At 46.2% G+C, this 17,195-nt stretch overlaps 2 protein-coding genes across 5 annotated transcripts in view; both read right to left on the bottom strand.

Moving 5' to 3' along the window:
* MFSD13A (major facilitator superfamily domain containing 13A) overlaps positions 1-17,195 on the bottom strand; it is a 294,129-nt gene that overhangs the window by 162,845 nt on the left and 114,089 nt on the right. The window lies entirely within an intron of this gene.
* SUFU (SUFU negative regulator of hedgehog signaling) overlaps positions 1-17,195 on the bottom strand; it is a 138,625-nt gene that overhangs the window by 48,272 nt on the left and 73,158 nt on the right. For all 4 annotated transcript variants that reach the window (XM_053583064.1, XM_053583065.1, XM_053583068.1 and 1 more), the window contains exons 4-6: positions 1,763-1,905; positions 532-617; positions 197-269 (exon numbers count right to left, since the gene is read on the bottom strand). In XM_053583064.1, the coding sequence (XP_053439039.1) occupies positions 197-269; positions 532-617; positions 1,763-1,905 (302 nt within the window). The remainder of the gene's footprint in view (positions 1-196; positions 270-531; positions 618-1,762; positions 1,906-17,195) is intronic.

Genomic DNA, 17,195 nt, shown 5'->3' with positions numbered 1-17,195 from the left:
TTTCTGCTCCCTATGCACTTTGCAGAATTCAGGGGACAAATTCCAAATTATGCCATATTTCTACGCACTCATATGTAAAGCTCCTTTATTTTCCCAGGATGAAAGCTACTGTTATTTGGAAGAGGCCTAGACACAATGTGCTAGAAAGAGGCCTAGACACAATGTGCTAGAAAGGTTTTCCTCACTCAAGACATACTTGCAGGTGTGGATCGATCTCAAATATGGTCTCTCCCCTCCGCATGTCAGTTATCAGCCAGGGGCCGCCAGCCCTGTGGACAAGGAAAGGGGACAAAGTGGTAACTGAGTGTCAGAGCGGATGAGCTGGGCCTGTAACCCTGTTTGCTGCCCTAGGCCCAGAACAGAGGGGAATAGTTCACAGTCAGGGGCTGACAGGGAGTGTATCATCAGGAAGCCCTGATATGAAAAACAATCCTGACGCAACAATGAGAAAGAGCCCTATGTGTGGGATGAAGGAGGGATTCCCACCCCCGGCCCCCAGAGGCTCCTGCCTCATAGGCAGCAGGCACTCACACAGGCACCGTGCGCAGCAGCTCCAGGATACCCTGGCCGTTCCACTGCTGGGCTGAGTGCAGCTCCTCAGTGCAGACCCCAACAATCTAAGAATAAGAAGCCATTGTGTGTTAATGACCATCCCTCCCAGAAGGTGAGCCACCTATACTTTCTCAGGGTTATCTCAAGTGCGGGGACCTCAGTCAGGACCTGTGCTCAGGGGCTGGTGTGTCCAAAATGGTATGGTTCCCTCAGCAGGCAGTGTCTGGGTCTACAGATGGGCACTGAGGCCCGACCTTTGCCCTTGCTGGGACAGGTCAGGTGCCTGGCTGACATAAAGTCTAGTTTCAAGCTGCAGAGAAAAATCAAGGACTGAGCCAACTCGGGATGGGTCCTCAAACCATGTCTCTGGAAGCAGGACAGCTTTAGGGAGACATTCCTTCTCAGGCTAGTACCATGGGGAATGTGAACAAAGAAGATTTTGAGATCCATCAAACTTGCAACCATGACCACAGGGCCATAGCATCTTGCAGAGAAGCTCCCTTACTTATCAAGGGCTCTGCCTCTGTGTAAATCTCAAGGGAACCAACTAAATCTTTGCATGGACCTTATCATGACCAAAAGCAAGTGGTGGCCAAAGCTGAGGTAGATTCACACTGCTTCTGAGAAAGGTAAGTCCAACCCAGAGCTGGCTTCTGCTGGGAAATCCTGTTATCTATGACTGTCTGGGTCTTTATCAGTTCAGTGAGCACCCTCCCTGTTACAGCCATTCCCTCCCACCTAAATGGCCCTTACTCCTTCTCTCATCTCAGCAGGTTAAACCATCTTTTTTTTTCTTTTGAGACAGTCTCACCATGTCACCCTCAGTAGAGAGCATCACAGCTCACAGCAACCTCAAACGCTTTTTGGGCTTAAGTGATTCTTTTGCCTCAGCCTCCCAAGTAGCTGGGACCATAGGTGCCTGCCACTACACCCAGCTATTTTTTTGCAATTGTCATTCATGTTCAGCTGGCCTGGGCTGGGATCGAACCCACCACCCTGGGTGCATGTGGTTGGCGCCAAAACCACTGTGCTACGGATGCTGACCAAGTTAAACCATCTTAATCACCTGAAAAACCATTAGAAGGAAGAGAAAATACGAGAAGACCAAAGGAAAGCTTCTACTCCATTTATTCCTTCTACCCAAGCACCCCTGTCTTGCTAGAACTTTTCCTATGGGAAAGCTTGAGCCAACATCCCACATGCCCCTCACCTGGAGGAAAGTAACCACCCCAAAGGGTGTTTGCACAGGTTGCATCTGTGGGTCCTCTGTCAGCAGCATGTGCTGAATTCTTGACTCACTGTTATCCAAAGGGCTGTGCCAAGACACATGGTCCCCGCTGCAGAAGGTGTTCTCTGTGGGGGAGACATGAGGATCCTCAGTGTTTGAGGCCCTGGATCCAGGCCTGGAATCTGACCTGGGATCTGAGAAGTCCATGCTGGGTGGCTCCCCAGCCTTTTGAGGCATCCTTTGTGAAGAGGGAGAAGAAATCATTCCAGGTAGAAGCAAGGAATTTGAGGATATTTGAAAAAAAAACCCAAATTGTTCCTGTTTGTCAATTCTGTCAGCCTTCAATGATAGAATGAATGGAAAAGGACAGGCTGCTGGAATGGATGCTCACTTGGCCTGAGAAACCCAAAGACTTCTGGCATCTGCTTCACCTCCCCAGCACCCTGACTCGGGGGGGAGGTGGCAGCCATAATCAGATCTTCCAGGAAAGAATAAGGTGCTTTTCTATGGGCCATTGGCCAGAAGTCCACAAAGAGGCTGGAGGGCAGTAAAAACTCTTCACCTTGGAAAGACAGACCAGGATTTCTATGCAGCTGAAACAGTGCGTGGAAGGGAACACCCACTCAATCTTGGAGGACCTTTGAAATTTGTCACCAGTTCCTCACAAGTAGACAGATTTAGGGATTTCTGAGGAACACAAGACTTCAAGTAAATGGAGGTCTGGATGATATCTCATAGCCCTTGATAGACTCTTCCAAGGGACAGCTGTTTCCAAGCTACCTCACAGCTGCACCCCTGTACTTCACATACATTTTTTTGTTTAAGGTCACTTTTGTTATAATGATAAGAGGAGGATGAAGTCTCCCTAACTCTTACATTGGCTACCCAAGGTACTCCGCATTTATCACCCTATTTGTATCTATAGGTTCCCTTCCATTTTTAGTTCTGAAACAGATGGAAGCAAACTATTTTGCAGATTTCACTTAATGTTTTATCTTAGAGCTCACGTCATATCAGTGTATTGAGAGCTACCTGGTTCTTTAAATGGCTGTGCTGCAGTCATCATAGTCTATCATTTATGATCTGGGAATCTCAACAGTTGAGGTCCTTTTACTTTTTACGAATTTCTTTTTCTTTCTTTCTTATTTTTTTTTTTTTTTCCGTAGAGACAGAGTCTCACTTTATGGCCCTTGGTAGAGTGCCGTGGCCTCACACAGCTCATAGCAACCTCCAACTCCTGGGCTTCAGCAATTCTCTTGCCTCAGCCTCCCAAGTAGCTGGGACTACAGGCGCCCGCCACAACACCCGGCTATTTTTTGGTTGCAGTTTGGCAGGGGCTGGGTTTGAACCCGTCACCCTAGGTATATGGGGCCGGTGTCCTGCCGACTGAGCCACAGGCGCCGCCCTCTTTTTTTTTTTTTGTGAGATAGAGCCTCAAGCTTGGGTAGATTGCTGTGGCATCACAGCTCACAGCAACCTCTAACTCCTGGGCTTAAGCAATTCTCTTGCCTTAGCCTCCCAAGTATCTGGGACTACAGGCACCCACCACAACGCCCAGCTATTTTTTGGTTGTAGTTGTCATTGTTTGGCAGGCCCAAGCTGGATTTGAACCCACCAGCTCTGGTGTATGTGGCTGGAGCCTTAGCCACTTGAGCTATAGGCGCTGAGCCTACATTTTATAAGTATTTAAGGTAAGGGATAGAGAACACACATACGTGTGAATACACACCCACCCACCCCCATACCCACCCGGGCCTGAAGGCTCCTGGGAGGCCTAAGAGAGCTTCTGCTGATGTGTCTTAGTCTGAATACTAACTCCCTCCTGTGTCAGGTAAAGCTACACAGCCATCTTTTCCATCCAAGCGACAGGCTCAACTTACTGGTCCTAACCTCAATAGTGTTTATTCAGGAGAGAGAAGGAAGACTGTTTCCTCTAAGGGACACATAATAACAAAGGGAAGGAGAAAGCAGAGGCCTAAGCACAGCCAACTAGTAACCCCTAAATTTCCAAATTCCTGCTGGACTCACTCTTCTCAGATTCCCTCTCCTATTATAGAAGCATGTGTCTACAAGTGGCTCGCAAGTTCTGTAAGTAAGAAACAACACAACAAGTCAAAGGATTGAATTTGTAATTAACCTCATCCCAACACAAACACATAACAAAGTTCAAGCCCAGCGGCGCCCATAGCTCAGTCCGCAAAGTGCCAGCCACATACACTGAGGGTGGCAGGTTCGAACCTGACCCCGGCCAGCTAAAAAAACAACAACAATGCAACTGCAACAACAAAAAAAATAGCCGGGTGTTGTGGAGGACACCTGTAGTCCCAGCTACTTGGGAGGTTGAGGCAAGAGAATCGCTTAAGCCTAAGAGTTTGAAGTTGTTAAGAGCTGTGACGCCGAGCCAAAAAGAACATAATACTTAGAAAACTACAAAACTTTGTTGAAAGAAACTAGAGAAGATAGGCTCTGCGCCTGTAGCACAGTGGTTACAGTGCCAGCCACGTACACCAATGGTGGTGGGTTCAAACCCGGGTAGGGCCAGCTAAACAACTGCAACAAAATTAGCTGGGTGTTGCAGTGGGCACCTGTAGTCCCAGCTACTTGGGAGGTTGAGGCAAGAGAATTGCTTCAGCCCAAGAGTCTGAGGTTGCTATGAGCTGTGTGACAATGGTACTTTACCATGGGCGACATAGTGAAACTGTTTCAAAAAAAAAAAAAAGAAAGAGAAGATATACATAAATGGAAAAACATCTGATATTCGTGCATTGGAAGCCTTAACGTTATTTAGATGGTAGAATCCTCTACATTGATCTACAGATTGAATGTAATCCCAATAAAAATGCCAGATGCTTTTTTTAGAAATTCAAAAACTGACTCTAAAATTCTTTCTTTCTTTTTTTTTTTTTTTGAGACATGGCGTCACACCAACCTCAAACACTTGGGCTTAAGCGATTCTCTTGCCTCAGCTTCCCAAGTAGCTGGGACTACAGGCACCTGCCACAACGCCCAGCTATTTTTTGTTGCAGTTGTCCTTGTTTAACTGGCCTGGGCCGGGCTTGAACCCGTCAGCCTCAGTGTATGTGACTGCCGCCGTAACCACTGTGCTACAGGTGCCGAACCTAACTCTAAAATTCTTACGGAAATACAAGAGACCCAGAAGAGCCAAAACAATCTTGAGGAAAAAAAAAGCAAAGTTGAAGGATATAAGCTGCCTGATTTCAAAACATGCTACAAAACTAATCAAGTCAGTGTGGTATTGCCCTGGGGTACACATTTGTTTTTGTTTTTTATTAAATTTTTATTTCATTTATTTATTTATTTATTTTTTGGGTAGAGACAGAGTTTCACTTTATGGCCCTTGGTAGAGTGCCGTGGTGTCACACAGCTCACAGCAACCTCCAACTCCTGGGCTTAAGCAATTCTCTTGCCTCAGCCTCCCGAGTAGCTGGGACTACAGGCACCCGCCATAACACCCGGCTATTTTTTTTGTTGCAGTTTGGCCGGGGCTGGGTTTGAACCCGCCACCCTCGGTATATGGGGCCGGCGCCTTACTGACTGAGCCACAGGTGCCGCCCTGGGGTACACATTTGATCAATGTAACAGAATTGAGAGTCCAGAAATAAACTCTCACACTTATGACCACTAATTTTTGACAAGATTGCCAAGACAATTCATTAGAGGGAAGAATAGTCTTTTCAGAAAATAGTGCTGGAACAACTATATCCAGAAGATATGCAAAAGAATGAAGTTGGATTACTTCCTTATGCCACAAACAAAAATTAACTTGAAATGGATAACGGACCTAACTACTATTTCTAAACTATAAAACTTTCAGAAGAAAGCATAGGAGCAGATCTTCTGACCTTGGATTAGGCAATGGTTTTTTAGATGTAATACCAAAAGCACAAGGAAGAAAGGATACATAAATTGATCTTCATCAAAATTAAAACCTTTTGTATTGTAAATAACACCATCAAGAAGATGAAAAGAAATACAAATAAAAACCACTTTTGAGATACTACTTTATACTCGTTATGATGATTATTATAAAAAATAATAATACAACCAGAACATAACAAGTGCTGGTGAGGAAGCAGAAGAATTGGAACTCCCTTTTTTTTTTTTTTTTTTGAGATAGAGCCTCAAGCTGTCACCCTGGGTAGAGTGCTGTGGCATCACAGCTCACAGCGACCTCCAACTCCTGAACTCAAGCGACCTCCAACTCCTGCCTCCGCCTCCCAAGTAGCTGGGACTACAGGCGCCTACCACAATACCCAGCTATTTTTTGGTTGCAGCCGTCATTGTTTGGCGGGCCCGGGCTAGATTTGAACTCTCCACCTCAGGTGTATGTGGCTGGCGCCTTAGCCGCTTGAGCCACAGGCGCTGAGCCCGAGAAATTGGAACTCTTGGCCATTGCTGGTGGAATGTGAAATGGTGCAGCTGCTGTGTAAAACTGTATGGAGGTTTCTCAGAAAATTGCACATAGAATTACCATATGATACAGCAATCTCACTTCTGGGTATACAGCCAAAAGAACTGAAAGCAGTGTCTCAAGCAGATATTTATATACCAATGTTCATAACAGCATTATTCACAATAGGCAAAAAGTAAAAACAACCCAAATGTCCATCAACATGTGAACAGATTAACAAATGTAGTACTTACATATGATGGAATATTATTCAGCTTTAAAAAGGAAGGCCAAGTTCAGCGCCCGTAGCACAGTGGTTACGGCGCCAGCCACATACACCAAGGCTGGTGGGTTTGAATCTGGCCCAGACCAGCTAAACAACGACAACTGCATTCAAAAAATAGCCGAGACTTGTGCTGAGTGCCTGTGGTCCCAGCTACTTGGGGGCTGAGGCAAGAGAATTGCTTAAGCCCAGGAGTTTGAGGTTACTGTGAGCTGTGATGCCACGGGTGACACAGTGAGACTTTGTCTCAAAAAAATAAAATAAAAAAAAAATAAAAGGAAGGTCCTTCTGAAAATAAAAAGGAAGGACAAATACTGTATGATTCCACTTACGTTAAGGTACCTACAGTAGCCAGATTCAGAGACAGAAAACAGAATGGTAGTTGCCAGAGGCTGCCAGTGAGGTGAATGGGGAGTTATTGCTTAATGGATACAGAATTTCACTTGAGGGGGCGGCGCCTGTGGCTTAGTCGGTAAGGCGCGGGCCCCATATACGGAGGGTGGCGGGTTCAAACCCGGCCCCTGCCAAACTGCAACCAAAAAATAGCCGGGCGTTGTGGCGGGCGCCTGTAGTCCCAGCTACTCGGGAGGCTGAGGCAAGAGAATCGCTTAAGCCCAGGAGTTGGAGGTTGCTGTGAGCTGTGTGAGGCCACGGCACTCTACCGAGGGTAATAAAGTGAAACTCTGTCTCTACAAAAAAAAAAAAAAAAGAATTTCACTTGAGGAAGATGAAAAAGTTCTAGAGATGGATGATGGTGATGGTTGAAAAACAATGTGTAACCTGCCAGGCATGGTGGCGCACCCTATAATCCCAGCACTCTGGGAGGCAGGTGGATTGCTTGAGTTTAGGAGTTTGAGATCAGCATGAGCAAGAGCAATACCCCGTCTCTCCTGAAAATAGAAAAAGGAAGCATATTGTAACATTGTATAGAGTTGGGTTCCAATTTTTTTTTTTTTTGTAGAGACAGAGTCTCACTGTACCGCCCTTGGGTAGAGTGCCGTGGCGTCACGCGGCTCACAGCAACCTCTTAACTCTTGGGCTTACGCGATTCTCTTGCTTCAGCCTCCCGAGCAGCTGGGACTACAGGCGCCCGCCACAACGCCCGGCTATTTTTTTGTTGCAGTTTGGCCGGGGCCAGGTTTGAACCGGCCACCCTCGGCATATGGGGCCGGCGCCCTACTCACTGAGCCACAGGCGCCGCCCCTTGCCTTTGTTTTTTAATAGTTGTGACTCTGAGAACCCTGTCCAACCACAATATCCAAGCCTGTTTCCTCAAGTAGTGCTTACTACTGCTGTATGTTGTTACTTTTTTTTTTTTTTTGTAGAGACAGAGTCTCACTTTATGGCTCTTGGTAGACTGCCGTGGCCTCACCCAGCTCACAGCAACCTCCAACTCCTGGCTTAAGCGATTCTCTTGCCTCAGCCTCCCGAGTAGCTGGGACTACAGGCGCCCGCCACAACGCCCGGCTATTTTTTGGTTGCAGTTCAGCCGGGGGTGGGTTTGAACCCGCCACCCTCAGCATATGGGGCCGGCGCCCTACTCACTGAGCCACAGATGCCACCCATGTTGTTACTTCTGTATGTTGTTACTTCTGTACTGGAATATAGTAAGGATGCTCTCACCCAAGAAAACAGGCTCTGCCACAGAACCTGTAGCTGACAGCAAGTGCCCAGTAGATGGCACCATTGCCCCTGTTAAGAAACTGATGGGCCCGCTGGCGTTTCTGCTATTGTCTAGTCTGTAGAAATACTGTATACCCACAATCAGTAAAGGATTTAGGCTGGAAAAAGAGAAAAGGCTGAGAAGGTCTGGAGCCATGGCCTTTTATTGACCAGAACTGACAATAATTTATTTTATTTTATTTTATTTTTTGAGACAGAGCCTCAAGCTGTCACCCTGGGTAGAGTATGGTGGCATCACAACTCACAGCAACCTCAAACTCCTGGGCTCAAGTGATTCTCCTGCCTCAGCCTCCCAAGTAGCTCGGACTACAGGTGCCCGCCACAACACCCGGCTATTTTTTGGTTGCAGCCGTCATTGTTGTTTGGCTGGCCCAGGCTGGTTTTGAACCTGCCAGCTCAGGTTTATGTGGCTGGTGCCTTAGCCACTTGAGCCACAGGCACCAAGCCAATAATTTAAAATTAATGTTGTACAAACCAAACTGTTGAAATGAAGTGAGGTAGCTCATGTCTGTAATCCTAGCATTTTGGGAGGGTGACGCTGGAGGATTACTTGAGCCCAGAAGCTGAAAGCTGCAGTGGCATCCTCACAGCTCACTGCAGCTATGATGACATCACTGCAATCTAGCCTAGGCAACAGAGTGAGACCGTGTCTCAAAAAAAAAAATTCAAAGGCATGTTGTGTAGGCTTAATTTGGAAAGGGGCTTAATTTAAGAAGTTGGGAAAGGGAGACCCTAATACAAGAAAAAGGAGTCAGGCCAAATTGCTGCTCCGGGACCAACACATTCCACCCTCAGCATGTGTGATCAAGATTTGGCAAAAGGTGCTACTGGTTAAAAGTAGGAAAGAGAAAATTCAACTTTTTACAGAAATGTTAAGAGAACACAATGATGCTAATTAACAGAACTTTTTAGCAAGTGGTGGGGGTCTTTCCCAGCCCTGCCTGGTGAGAGAACTAGACTTGCTGTGGCCAAGAACAGTCTTTCTTAACAAAGAAAGAGTCGTAGTCACAGTTTTCAAGCCTGGGACAAAGCCACAATGGGCACATTCTTGAGTTGGGTCTAGTCTTTATGCCCTGAATGCTCCACCCCATTATGTTAGAGCCACGGCAGGTCTCGGCAGGTCTCAGCACCACTCAAGGCCCCAGCGCCTACCCCAAAAAGCTCTAGTCCCCTTCAGAGGGGTTTTCAAATGCTAATAACCCCACCCTCAGAGGTCCAGCTGTTCCCTCCAGTGGTTAGAGAAGCTCTGAGCTCACTTCCTCTCTATGGCTCTCTGAAGAATCCCCACTAAGAAGTTAGAAAGAAAATCCCTGGGACCTCTAAGCACACAGCAGAGGAGTCACCTGGTATTGCAAAGAAGGCCATTCCAAGTGAGGACTGGATAATTATTTTCTGTTCCCTTTCCTCTACTGAGCTTTGCCCCCAAGTACCATCAGAAACCTCCCTCAGCTATCCCACATTTTTATGCTGTTTGGCAAATTTACCAAAAAGTAAGTACCACTCTAAGGTGGCAAAGAGAGTCCCCAAAAGGGCTAGTTATAGTTCTTCACCTTGCTTAACTGAGAGAAAGATTTCATTCCTTCGTGTTTCATTCCCAATTACCAAACAGCTCTCTGGTAAGAATTTAAAAGTTGGGGAGTGGGGCTGAACAGCTGTGCAGATTCTAACTGGCTCCACAAACTAGCCGCCATCGCACCTGTACCCAACCCTTCACATCCAGCCTTAGTCATGGTGGTTTGAAGTTGGACTGGCTTGGATATAATAAGTTAGCAAAATCTAGAAAAATGGGTTGCGGAAGAAAACAGCTATTGTTTGTATAATAATTAGTGCTGCTTTTGAAACATTGAGAAACAAATACATTCTTCAAGAGCTGTTAATTCATCCCAATTTTGGAGAATGCAAGTCTGTCTCCCTTCTGTGTAAAAGTACAGTATCAGTGATGTTTTACATAATAGCTTTGAAAGTAATGCTCCACCCCAGCGGTCAGAATTAATATACCTGGTCTGTGGAAAGGAGGCTAATGTTCCCTTTTGGAGCTCAGGAGTGTGAGTTTCTCGTGGTTGAAGCTTGGAGCCCTGAAGTCAGATGCCCCTTTTCCCAGGTGCTCTTTTGAGTGCTCTGAGAAGCTCCAGGGAGAGAGATCAAGGGCAGGAAATGCAGATGGAGTATGCTAGGAATAAAGGAGTGGGTGGTCTGTAAAAGGTGTTTTAGAGAGCAGGAAAATGGGAGGTACCCCTAAGCAGGCTGGCAGACTCAGATTGTGCAGCCATCATACCCTCACAAGAAAAAGTCTCCACTCCTCTAACTTTCTTGGTGTTCACAAATCATTCTGACAAGCAGGGCCCAGGTATTGTACAGAGGGCACTGTTTTCACTATCCCAGCACTCTAAGACCCAGAGCCTCCTGTGGGCAGACTCTACTTTCACCTGACAGTACCCACACACCAAAGTAAGGGCAACAGACCCTCTTCTTGCTGGGGAAGAAAGATCAATACTCACCCTTTCCTGGTAACAACTCTCCTTCCTCCAGGGATCCAAATAAAGCTGTAAGTGAGCACCTGCCTCTATTTCCCTGCCTATCTGCCCTTACTCTCCACACCCAAGCTAAGAGCCTTGAAGCGGAAGCATGAGGCAAAGCCCACCCTGGGAACTTTGGACAACAGTTCAATGCAACAATGTACAAATACACAGCAGCAAAAAAACAAATGTTCTAGATAATTCCCCTTTAACACTCCACCTCCTTCAGGAAGAGGAAAAGATGGAATAATCTGGAGTTCAGAAGCTTCAGTTGGTACAAAACAACAGAATTTGGCACCCTTGCTTTTCTCCACACACATGCACGGCAAACTGATGGCTGAAAGAAGGAAATCCCAGGAGCATGATTGCACAAGAGATCCACTGCAGGGTTTCAAATCAAACCCCTCCAAAGAAAGGCCAAGACAAAAACTTTTCTTTAAGAAAGAAAAACAAAAACAAAAACAAAAAAAACCCCAACAGAACAAACAAACTGGGTGAAGAAACCAAAAATACATTTCCTATCAGTGTAGTTAACGACCTTTTGTTAGCTAAGAGGCAAAGTTCTTCAAAGCTGGATAGATGATGTAGATGGTGACCAGTTGCAAAGTTTTCCCAAACTGGTTAAGCAGTGAAAGCAAGAATTAAGACCTGTCCCAATTTACCCAGCTTTAAAAAATTCTGAATGGGGCAGCACCTGTGACTCAAAGAAGTGGGGCGCTGGCCCCATATGCCGGAGGTGGTGGGTTCAAACCCAGCCCCGGCCAAAAACTGCAAAAAAAAAAAAAAAAAAAATTCTGAATGCAGGTAGGGTACAGTGGCTCATGCCTGTAATCCCAGCACTCTGGGAGGCAAAGGTGGGTAGATTGCCTGGGCTCCCACGTTCTTGACCAGTCTGAGCTGGAGCGAGACCCTGTCTCTACTAAAAATAGAAAAACTAGGCAAAGATCTGTAGTCCCAGCTACTTGGGAGGCTGAACCAAGAGGATCACTTGAGCCCAAGAGTTTGAGGTTGCTGAGAGATAAAGATGCCACGGCACTCTACTGAGGGTGACCACATGAAGAAGAAAAAAAAAAGTGCTGAATGCAGTTTTATAACTTGAAAGCTTCACTTTCATGTTTTGTTAGAGCGTTTCTTTCAACTAGTTTTATCTGATGTTAATTTGGCTAAATGTGGTTGAAAAACACTGAGGGAAAATGAATGTGTAGTACCACTTCCCTAAATACAAAAGAGTGAGAGGAGACATACTTGCTCTTATAAAACTGAAAAGAAATGTAAAGATATTCCTTCTAGGTTTTGTCTAGAATCAAAGGAATTTCAGTGCCAGTCAAAGGAAGACTTAAAATTGTTTCCCTATGAATTTTCTCAAAAACTTCTTATTCTTCAGCTTCCTTCCTCTCCCTCAAAGCCACAATCATAAAGGCAAATAGTGAAGTGTAAGGAAAATCCCTTTTAAGCAGAGAAGATCAGAAAACTGGAACATAGGTCACAGCAGGGGAGGCTGGGGGGCTGGTGCTGCTTCTGTAGGCCCTCCACCCCAAAGCAAGTTTAGAGGGCTGCCAACTTTTCGGGACTGGACTGACATGGCTATGCCCAGAGACGGACTGTGGACCCTTGACATTCACCTTGCGCCCAAATACACAGGGCCCATAGCAGGACAACCTCATTCTCCCCATGGTGAGGGTCTGTACTTCAACTGCCAACACAGTCCATAGGGGTTTACCTGGTCACAGCTCATAGCTGACACTAGTCAAATTGCATTTATTGATTTTTGCTCACCAGTTAGAGCTTCAAGTCCTAATCTAGCAGATGCTCTTACTTCATTTTAAGCAGCTCCATCTGGGGCGGCGCCTGTGGCTCAGTGAGTAGGGCGCCGGCCCCATATGCCGAGGGTGGCGGGTTCAAACCCAGCCCCCGCCAAACTGCAACAAAAAATAGCCGGGCGTTGTGGCGGGCGCCTGTAGTCCCAGCTGCTTGGGAGGCTGAGGCAAGAGAATCGCGTAAGCCCAAGAGTTAGAGGTTGCTGTGAGCTGTGTGACGCCACAGCCCTCTACCCGAGGGCGGTACAGTGAGACTCTGTCTCTACAAAAAAAAAAAAAAAAAAAGCAGCTCCATCTGTTTAGACACTTGCCAGTGTGAGAAGGAAGAATCTGCCCAAAGGGTTGTAAATGGGCAAAACCTGCCCTCACTCCTCTCACCTTCATTGGCACAGAAGGACACCACCTATTTACAAATCAGAGTCCAGCCCCACCCCATCCCCTTTTTTGAAATGGTGTCTCACTCTATTGCCTGGGCTAGAATGCAGGGGCTTCATCATGGCTCATAGCAACCTCAATCTCCAGGGCTCAAGCAATCCTCCTGCCTCCGCCTCTTGAGTACCTTGGGACTATAGGCAAGTACCATCATGTCTAGGGAATTTTTCTTTTTTTGTAGAGATGGGGTCTCATTATGTTGCTCAGGCTGGTCTCAAACTCCTATCCTCAAGCAATCCCCCCACCTTGGCTTCATAAGGTGCTAAGATTACAGGTGTGACCTGGCCCTAATCCCCTTTATTCTTATAGCCAAAGGAACTAAAGGAGTTTTCAAAATCGTAGTTCTACATACATTTCAAACAAACAAAAAAAAAGCGCAAGGATCTTTTGAACCTTTAAAATTAAACATATGAGGCTCGGCACCTATAGCTCAAGCAGCTAAGGTGCCAGCCACATACACCAGAGCTGGTAGGTTCGAATCCAGCCCGGACCTGCCAAACAACAATGACAACTACAACCAAAAAATAGCCAGGCGTTGTGGCGGGCGCCTGTAGTCTCAGTCACTTGGGAGGCTGAGACAAGAGAATCGCTTAAGCCTAGGAGTTGGAGGTTGCTGTGAGCTATGATGCCACAGCACTCTACCCAGCGTGACAGCTTGAGGCTCTGTCTCGAGAAAAAATCAAACATATGGGCTTGGGTGAGGTGGCTCACATCTGTAATCCTAGCACTCTGGGAGGCCAAGATGGGTGGATCGCTTGCACTCAAGAGTTCAAGACCAGCCTGAGCAAAAGGAAGACCCTGTCTCTACTAAAAATAGAAAAACTAGCCAGACGTGGTAGTGCATGTCTGCAGTCCCAGTTACTTAGGAGGATGAACCAAGAGGAGCTCAAGACCAAAAGTTTGTGGTTGCTGTGAGCTATGATGCCATAGTACTCTACCTAGGACACACAGTAAGACTCTGTCTCAATAAATAAATAAATAGGCTCGGCGCCTGTAGCTCAGCGGCTATGGCACTGGTCACATGCACCAGGGTGGGCAGGTTCAAACCCAGCCCGAGCCTGCCAAACAACAATGACAACAACATCAACAACAAAAAATAGCCAGGTGTTGTGGCGGGCATCTGTAGTCCCAGCTACTTAGGAGGCTGAAGCAAGAGAATTGCTTAAGTCGACGAATTTGAGCAACATAATGAGACCCCGTCTCTAAAAATTCCCTAGCCATGGTGGTGGTTACTATGAGCTATGATGCCACAACACTCTACCAAGGGTGACAAAGTGAGACTCTTGTTTTGAGACAGAGTCTTACTTTCTGCCCCCGGTAGTATGTCGTGGCATCATAGCTCACAGGAAACTCAAACTCTCTGGGCTCAAGTGATCCTCTTGCCTCAGCCTCCCAAGTAGCTGAGACTGTAGATACTTGCCACAATGCCCAGCTATTTTTTAGAGATGGGGTCTCACTCTTGCTCAGGCTGGTCTTGAACTCGTGAGCTCAAGGGATCCATCCATCTCAGCCTCCTAGTGCTAGGATTACCACCACGCCCGGCCCCTTGGTTTCCAGTTATTATGAAGAGAAGAACCTTGCTGAGTCAGGTAAGGAGCTACAAAGATCAAAAAAAGAAATTGTGTGGCTTGGCGCCTGTGGCTGAAGCGGCTAAGGCGCCAGCCACATACACCTGAGCTGGTGGGTTCAAATCCAGCCCGGGCCAGCCAAACAACAATGATGGCTGCAACCAAAAAATAGCCGGGCATTGTAACAGATGCCTGTAATCCCAGCTACTTGGGAGGCAGAGGCAGGAGAATCACTTGAGCCCAGGAGTTGGAGGTTGCTGTGAGCTATAATGCCACTGCCCTCTACCTAGGGTGACAGCTTGAGGCTCTGTTTCAAAAAGAAAAAAGAAATTGTGGCTCGGCGCCTGTAGCTCAAGTGGCTAAGGTGCCAGCCACATACACCAGAGCTGGTGGGTTCGAATCCAGCCCGGGCCTCCCAAACAACAATGACAACTACAACCAAAAAATAGCTGGGCATTGTGGTGGGTGCCTGTAGTCCCAGCTACTTGGGAGGCTGAGGCAAGAGAATTGCTTAAGCCCAGGAGTTGGAGGTTGCTGTAAGCTGTGTGCCACAGCACTCTACCCAGGGTAACAGCTTGAGGCTCTGTCTCAAAAAAAAAAAAAAAAAAAGAAAAGAAAAAGAAAAGAAATTGTGTCTCAAGCGCTGTTCTCATTACAAATACAAGACCATGAATGCATGGAACCAGAGTGGAACCATCTAATGGCAGGCTTGGTATGGCTGCTCAGGGTTTTTGTCCCAGTGCTCTCAAGAAGTCACTGCTCAGTGAGTGACTAGATTGAGTGTGGAGGCAGAGAAAACTAGGTAAGTCAACAAAACTAATAACCCCGACCTTCCGTCCCAGCCATCAACCACACTGAAACAGTCTGGGGAGAAAGGAAAGTGCCATGGTATGGAAGTAATAGTAGAGAATCGGTTTCCAAGGAATTCTTTCTCACTCTAATCCAATAGGGCTTGGCTAGCCCACCATCTCACCATACTGCTTTGTACTTCAAACCCCTCCAAGCACATTAAAAAAAAAATTAGTTCCTGGTCTGAAATTTAGGCTTTAGAAATAAAACCAAAATACTTGTTGTTAAGGAGAATTTTAAACCAAAGTAGAGAAAATAATATAAGGATGCTTTTAAAAAACATTACCATAATTACCAGCATCATACCTGTCCCCCAAAAATGACAGTATGTTTGGTCCGACTGCCCTGGTGTTTACAACTAATTGATCACAACCAGTTATAGATTCCTTTGTTCCTTCTCCACTCCCACTGCTTCATTTGAAGCCTTAAAAAAAAAAACTGACAGTAGATTCTTTTTTTTTTTTTTTTTTGTAGAGACAGAGTCTCACTTTATGGCCCTCGGTAGAGTGCCGTGGCCTCACACAGCTCACAGCAACCTCCAACTCCTGGGCTTAAGCGATTCTCTTGCCTCAGCCTCCCGAGTAGCTGGGACTACAGGCGCCCGCCACAACGCCCGGCTATTTTTTGGTTGCAGTTTGGCTGGGGCCGGGTTTGAACCCGCCACCCTCGGTATATGGGGCCGGCGCCTTACCGACTGAGCCACAGGCGCCGCCCGACAGTAGATTCTTAAAATGGCAAATATTCAAGTTATACTTTAAATTGACTTTCCATAAGTCTTTTCACAGTTGTTTTGTTCACACTGCTATCCAAGCCAGGCACAGTGGCTCAGGCCTGTAATCCCAGCACTTTGGTAAGTCAGGAAAGGAGGTTACTTGAAGCCAGCAATGGGAGACCAGACTAAAAAAATAGCCAAGACCTGTCTCTACAGAAATAAAATTTAGATGAGTATGGTGGTGCACACCTGTAGTCCTAGCTATGAGGAAGGTTAAGGCAGGAGGATTGCTTAAGCCCAGAAGTTCAAGGCTGCAGTGAACTGTGTTCATACCACTGCTTAGGGCAACAGAGTGAGACCCTGTTTCAAAAACAAATCCAAATTACTATCCAAACAAAGATTACACAGTGCATTTATTGGTTGATCTATTAATCTAAAGTTTTTGTTTGTTTTTTTTAAGCAGGCCCAGGCCAGGTTCCAACCCACCAGCCCTGGTACATGGGGCCAGTGCTCTAACCATTGAGCAATGAGCACCCAGTCGTTTTCTTTCTCCTTTCTCTGCATTTCAATTTACTTTTATTTATTTATTTATTTATTTGAGACAGAGTCTCACTATGTCACCCTCGGTAGAGTGCCGTGGCTTCACAGCTCATAGCAACCTCAAACTCTTGGGCTTAAGCGATTTTCATGCCTCGGCCTCCCAAGTAGCTGGGACTTCAGGTGCCCACCACAATGCCTGGCTATTTCTTTGTTGCAGTTGTCATTGTTCTCTGGTAGGCCCGGGCTGGGTTTGAACCCACCAGCTCCGGTGCATGTGGCTGGTACCCTAGCCGCTAAGCTACAGGTGCCGAGCCCATTTCAATTTATTTATTTAAGAAATCAAGTTGTCTGTTCAGTAGAATTTCTAATAATCTAAATTTTGCAAATTGCTTCTCCATCATATCATTTAACACGTTCCTCTGTCTCTTAGCATTTTCTATAAATATACAACGACCTAGAATTTGAGTTATTAGCAGCTATTGGTGACAACTGCCTAGATCCAATATTTCATTATGAGTTTTCATAAATAGTGATGATTTAATTCTATTATTATTATTTTTTGAGACAGAGGCCCACTTTATTGTCCTCAGTAGAGTACTGTGGC

Source organism: Nycticebus coucang, chromosome 3 (genome assembly GCF_027406575.1).
Source record: "Nycticebus coucang isolate mNycCou1 chromosome 3, mNycCou1.pri, whole genome shotgun sequence".
NCBI classification, from domain to species: Eukaryota; Metazoa; Chordata; class Mammalia; order Primates; family Lorisidae; genus Nycticebus; species Nycticebus coucang.
The sequence above is the reverse complement of the archived record's forward strand: the minus strand, read 5'-3'. Positions and strand labels throughout refer to the sequence as shown.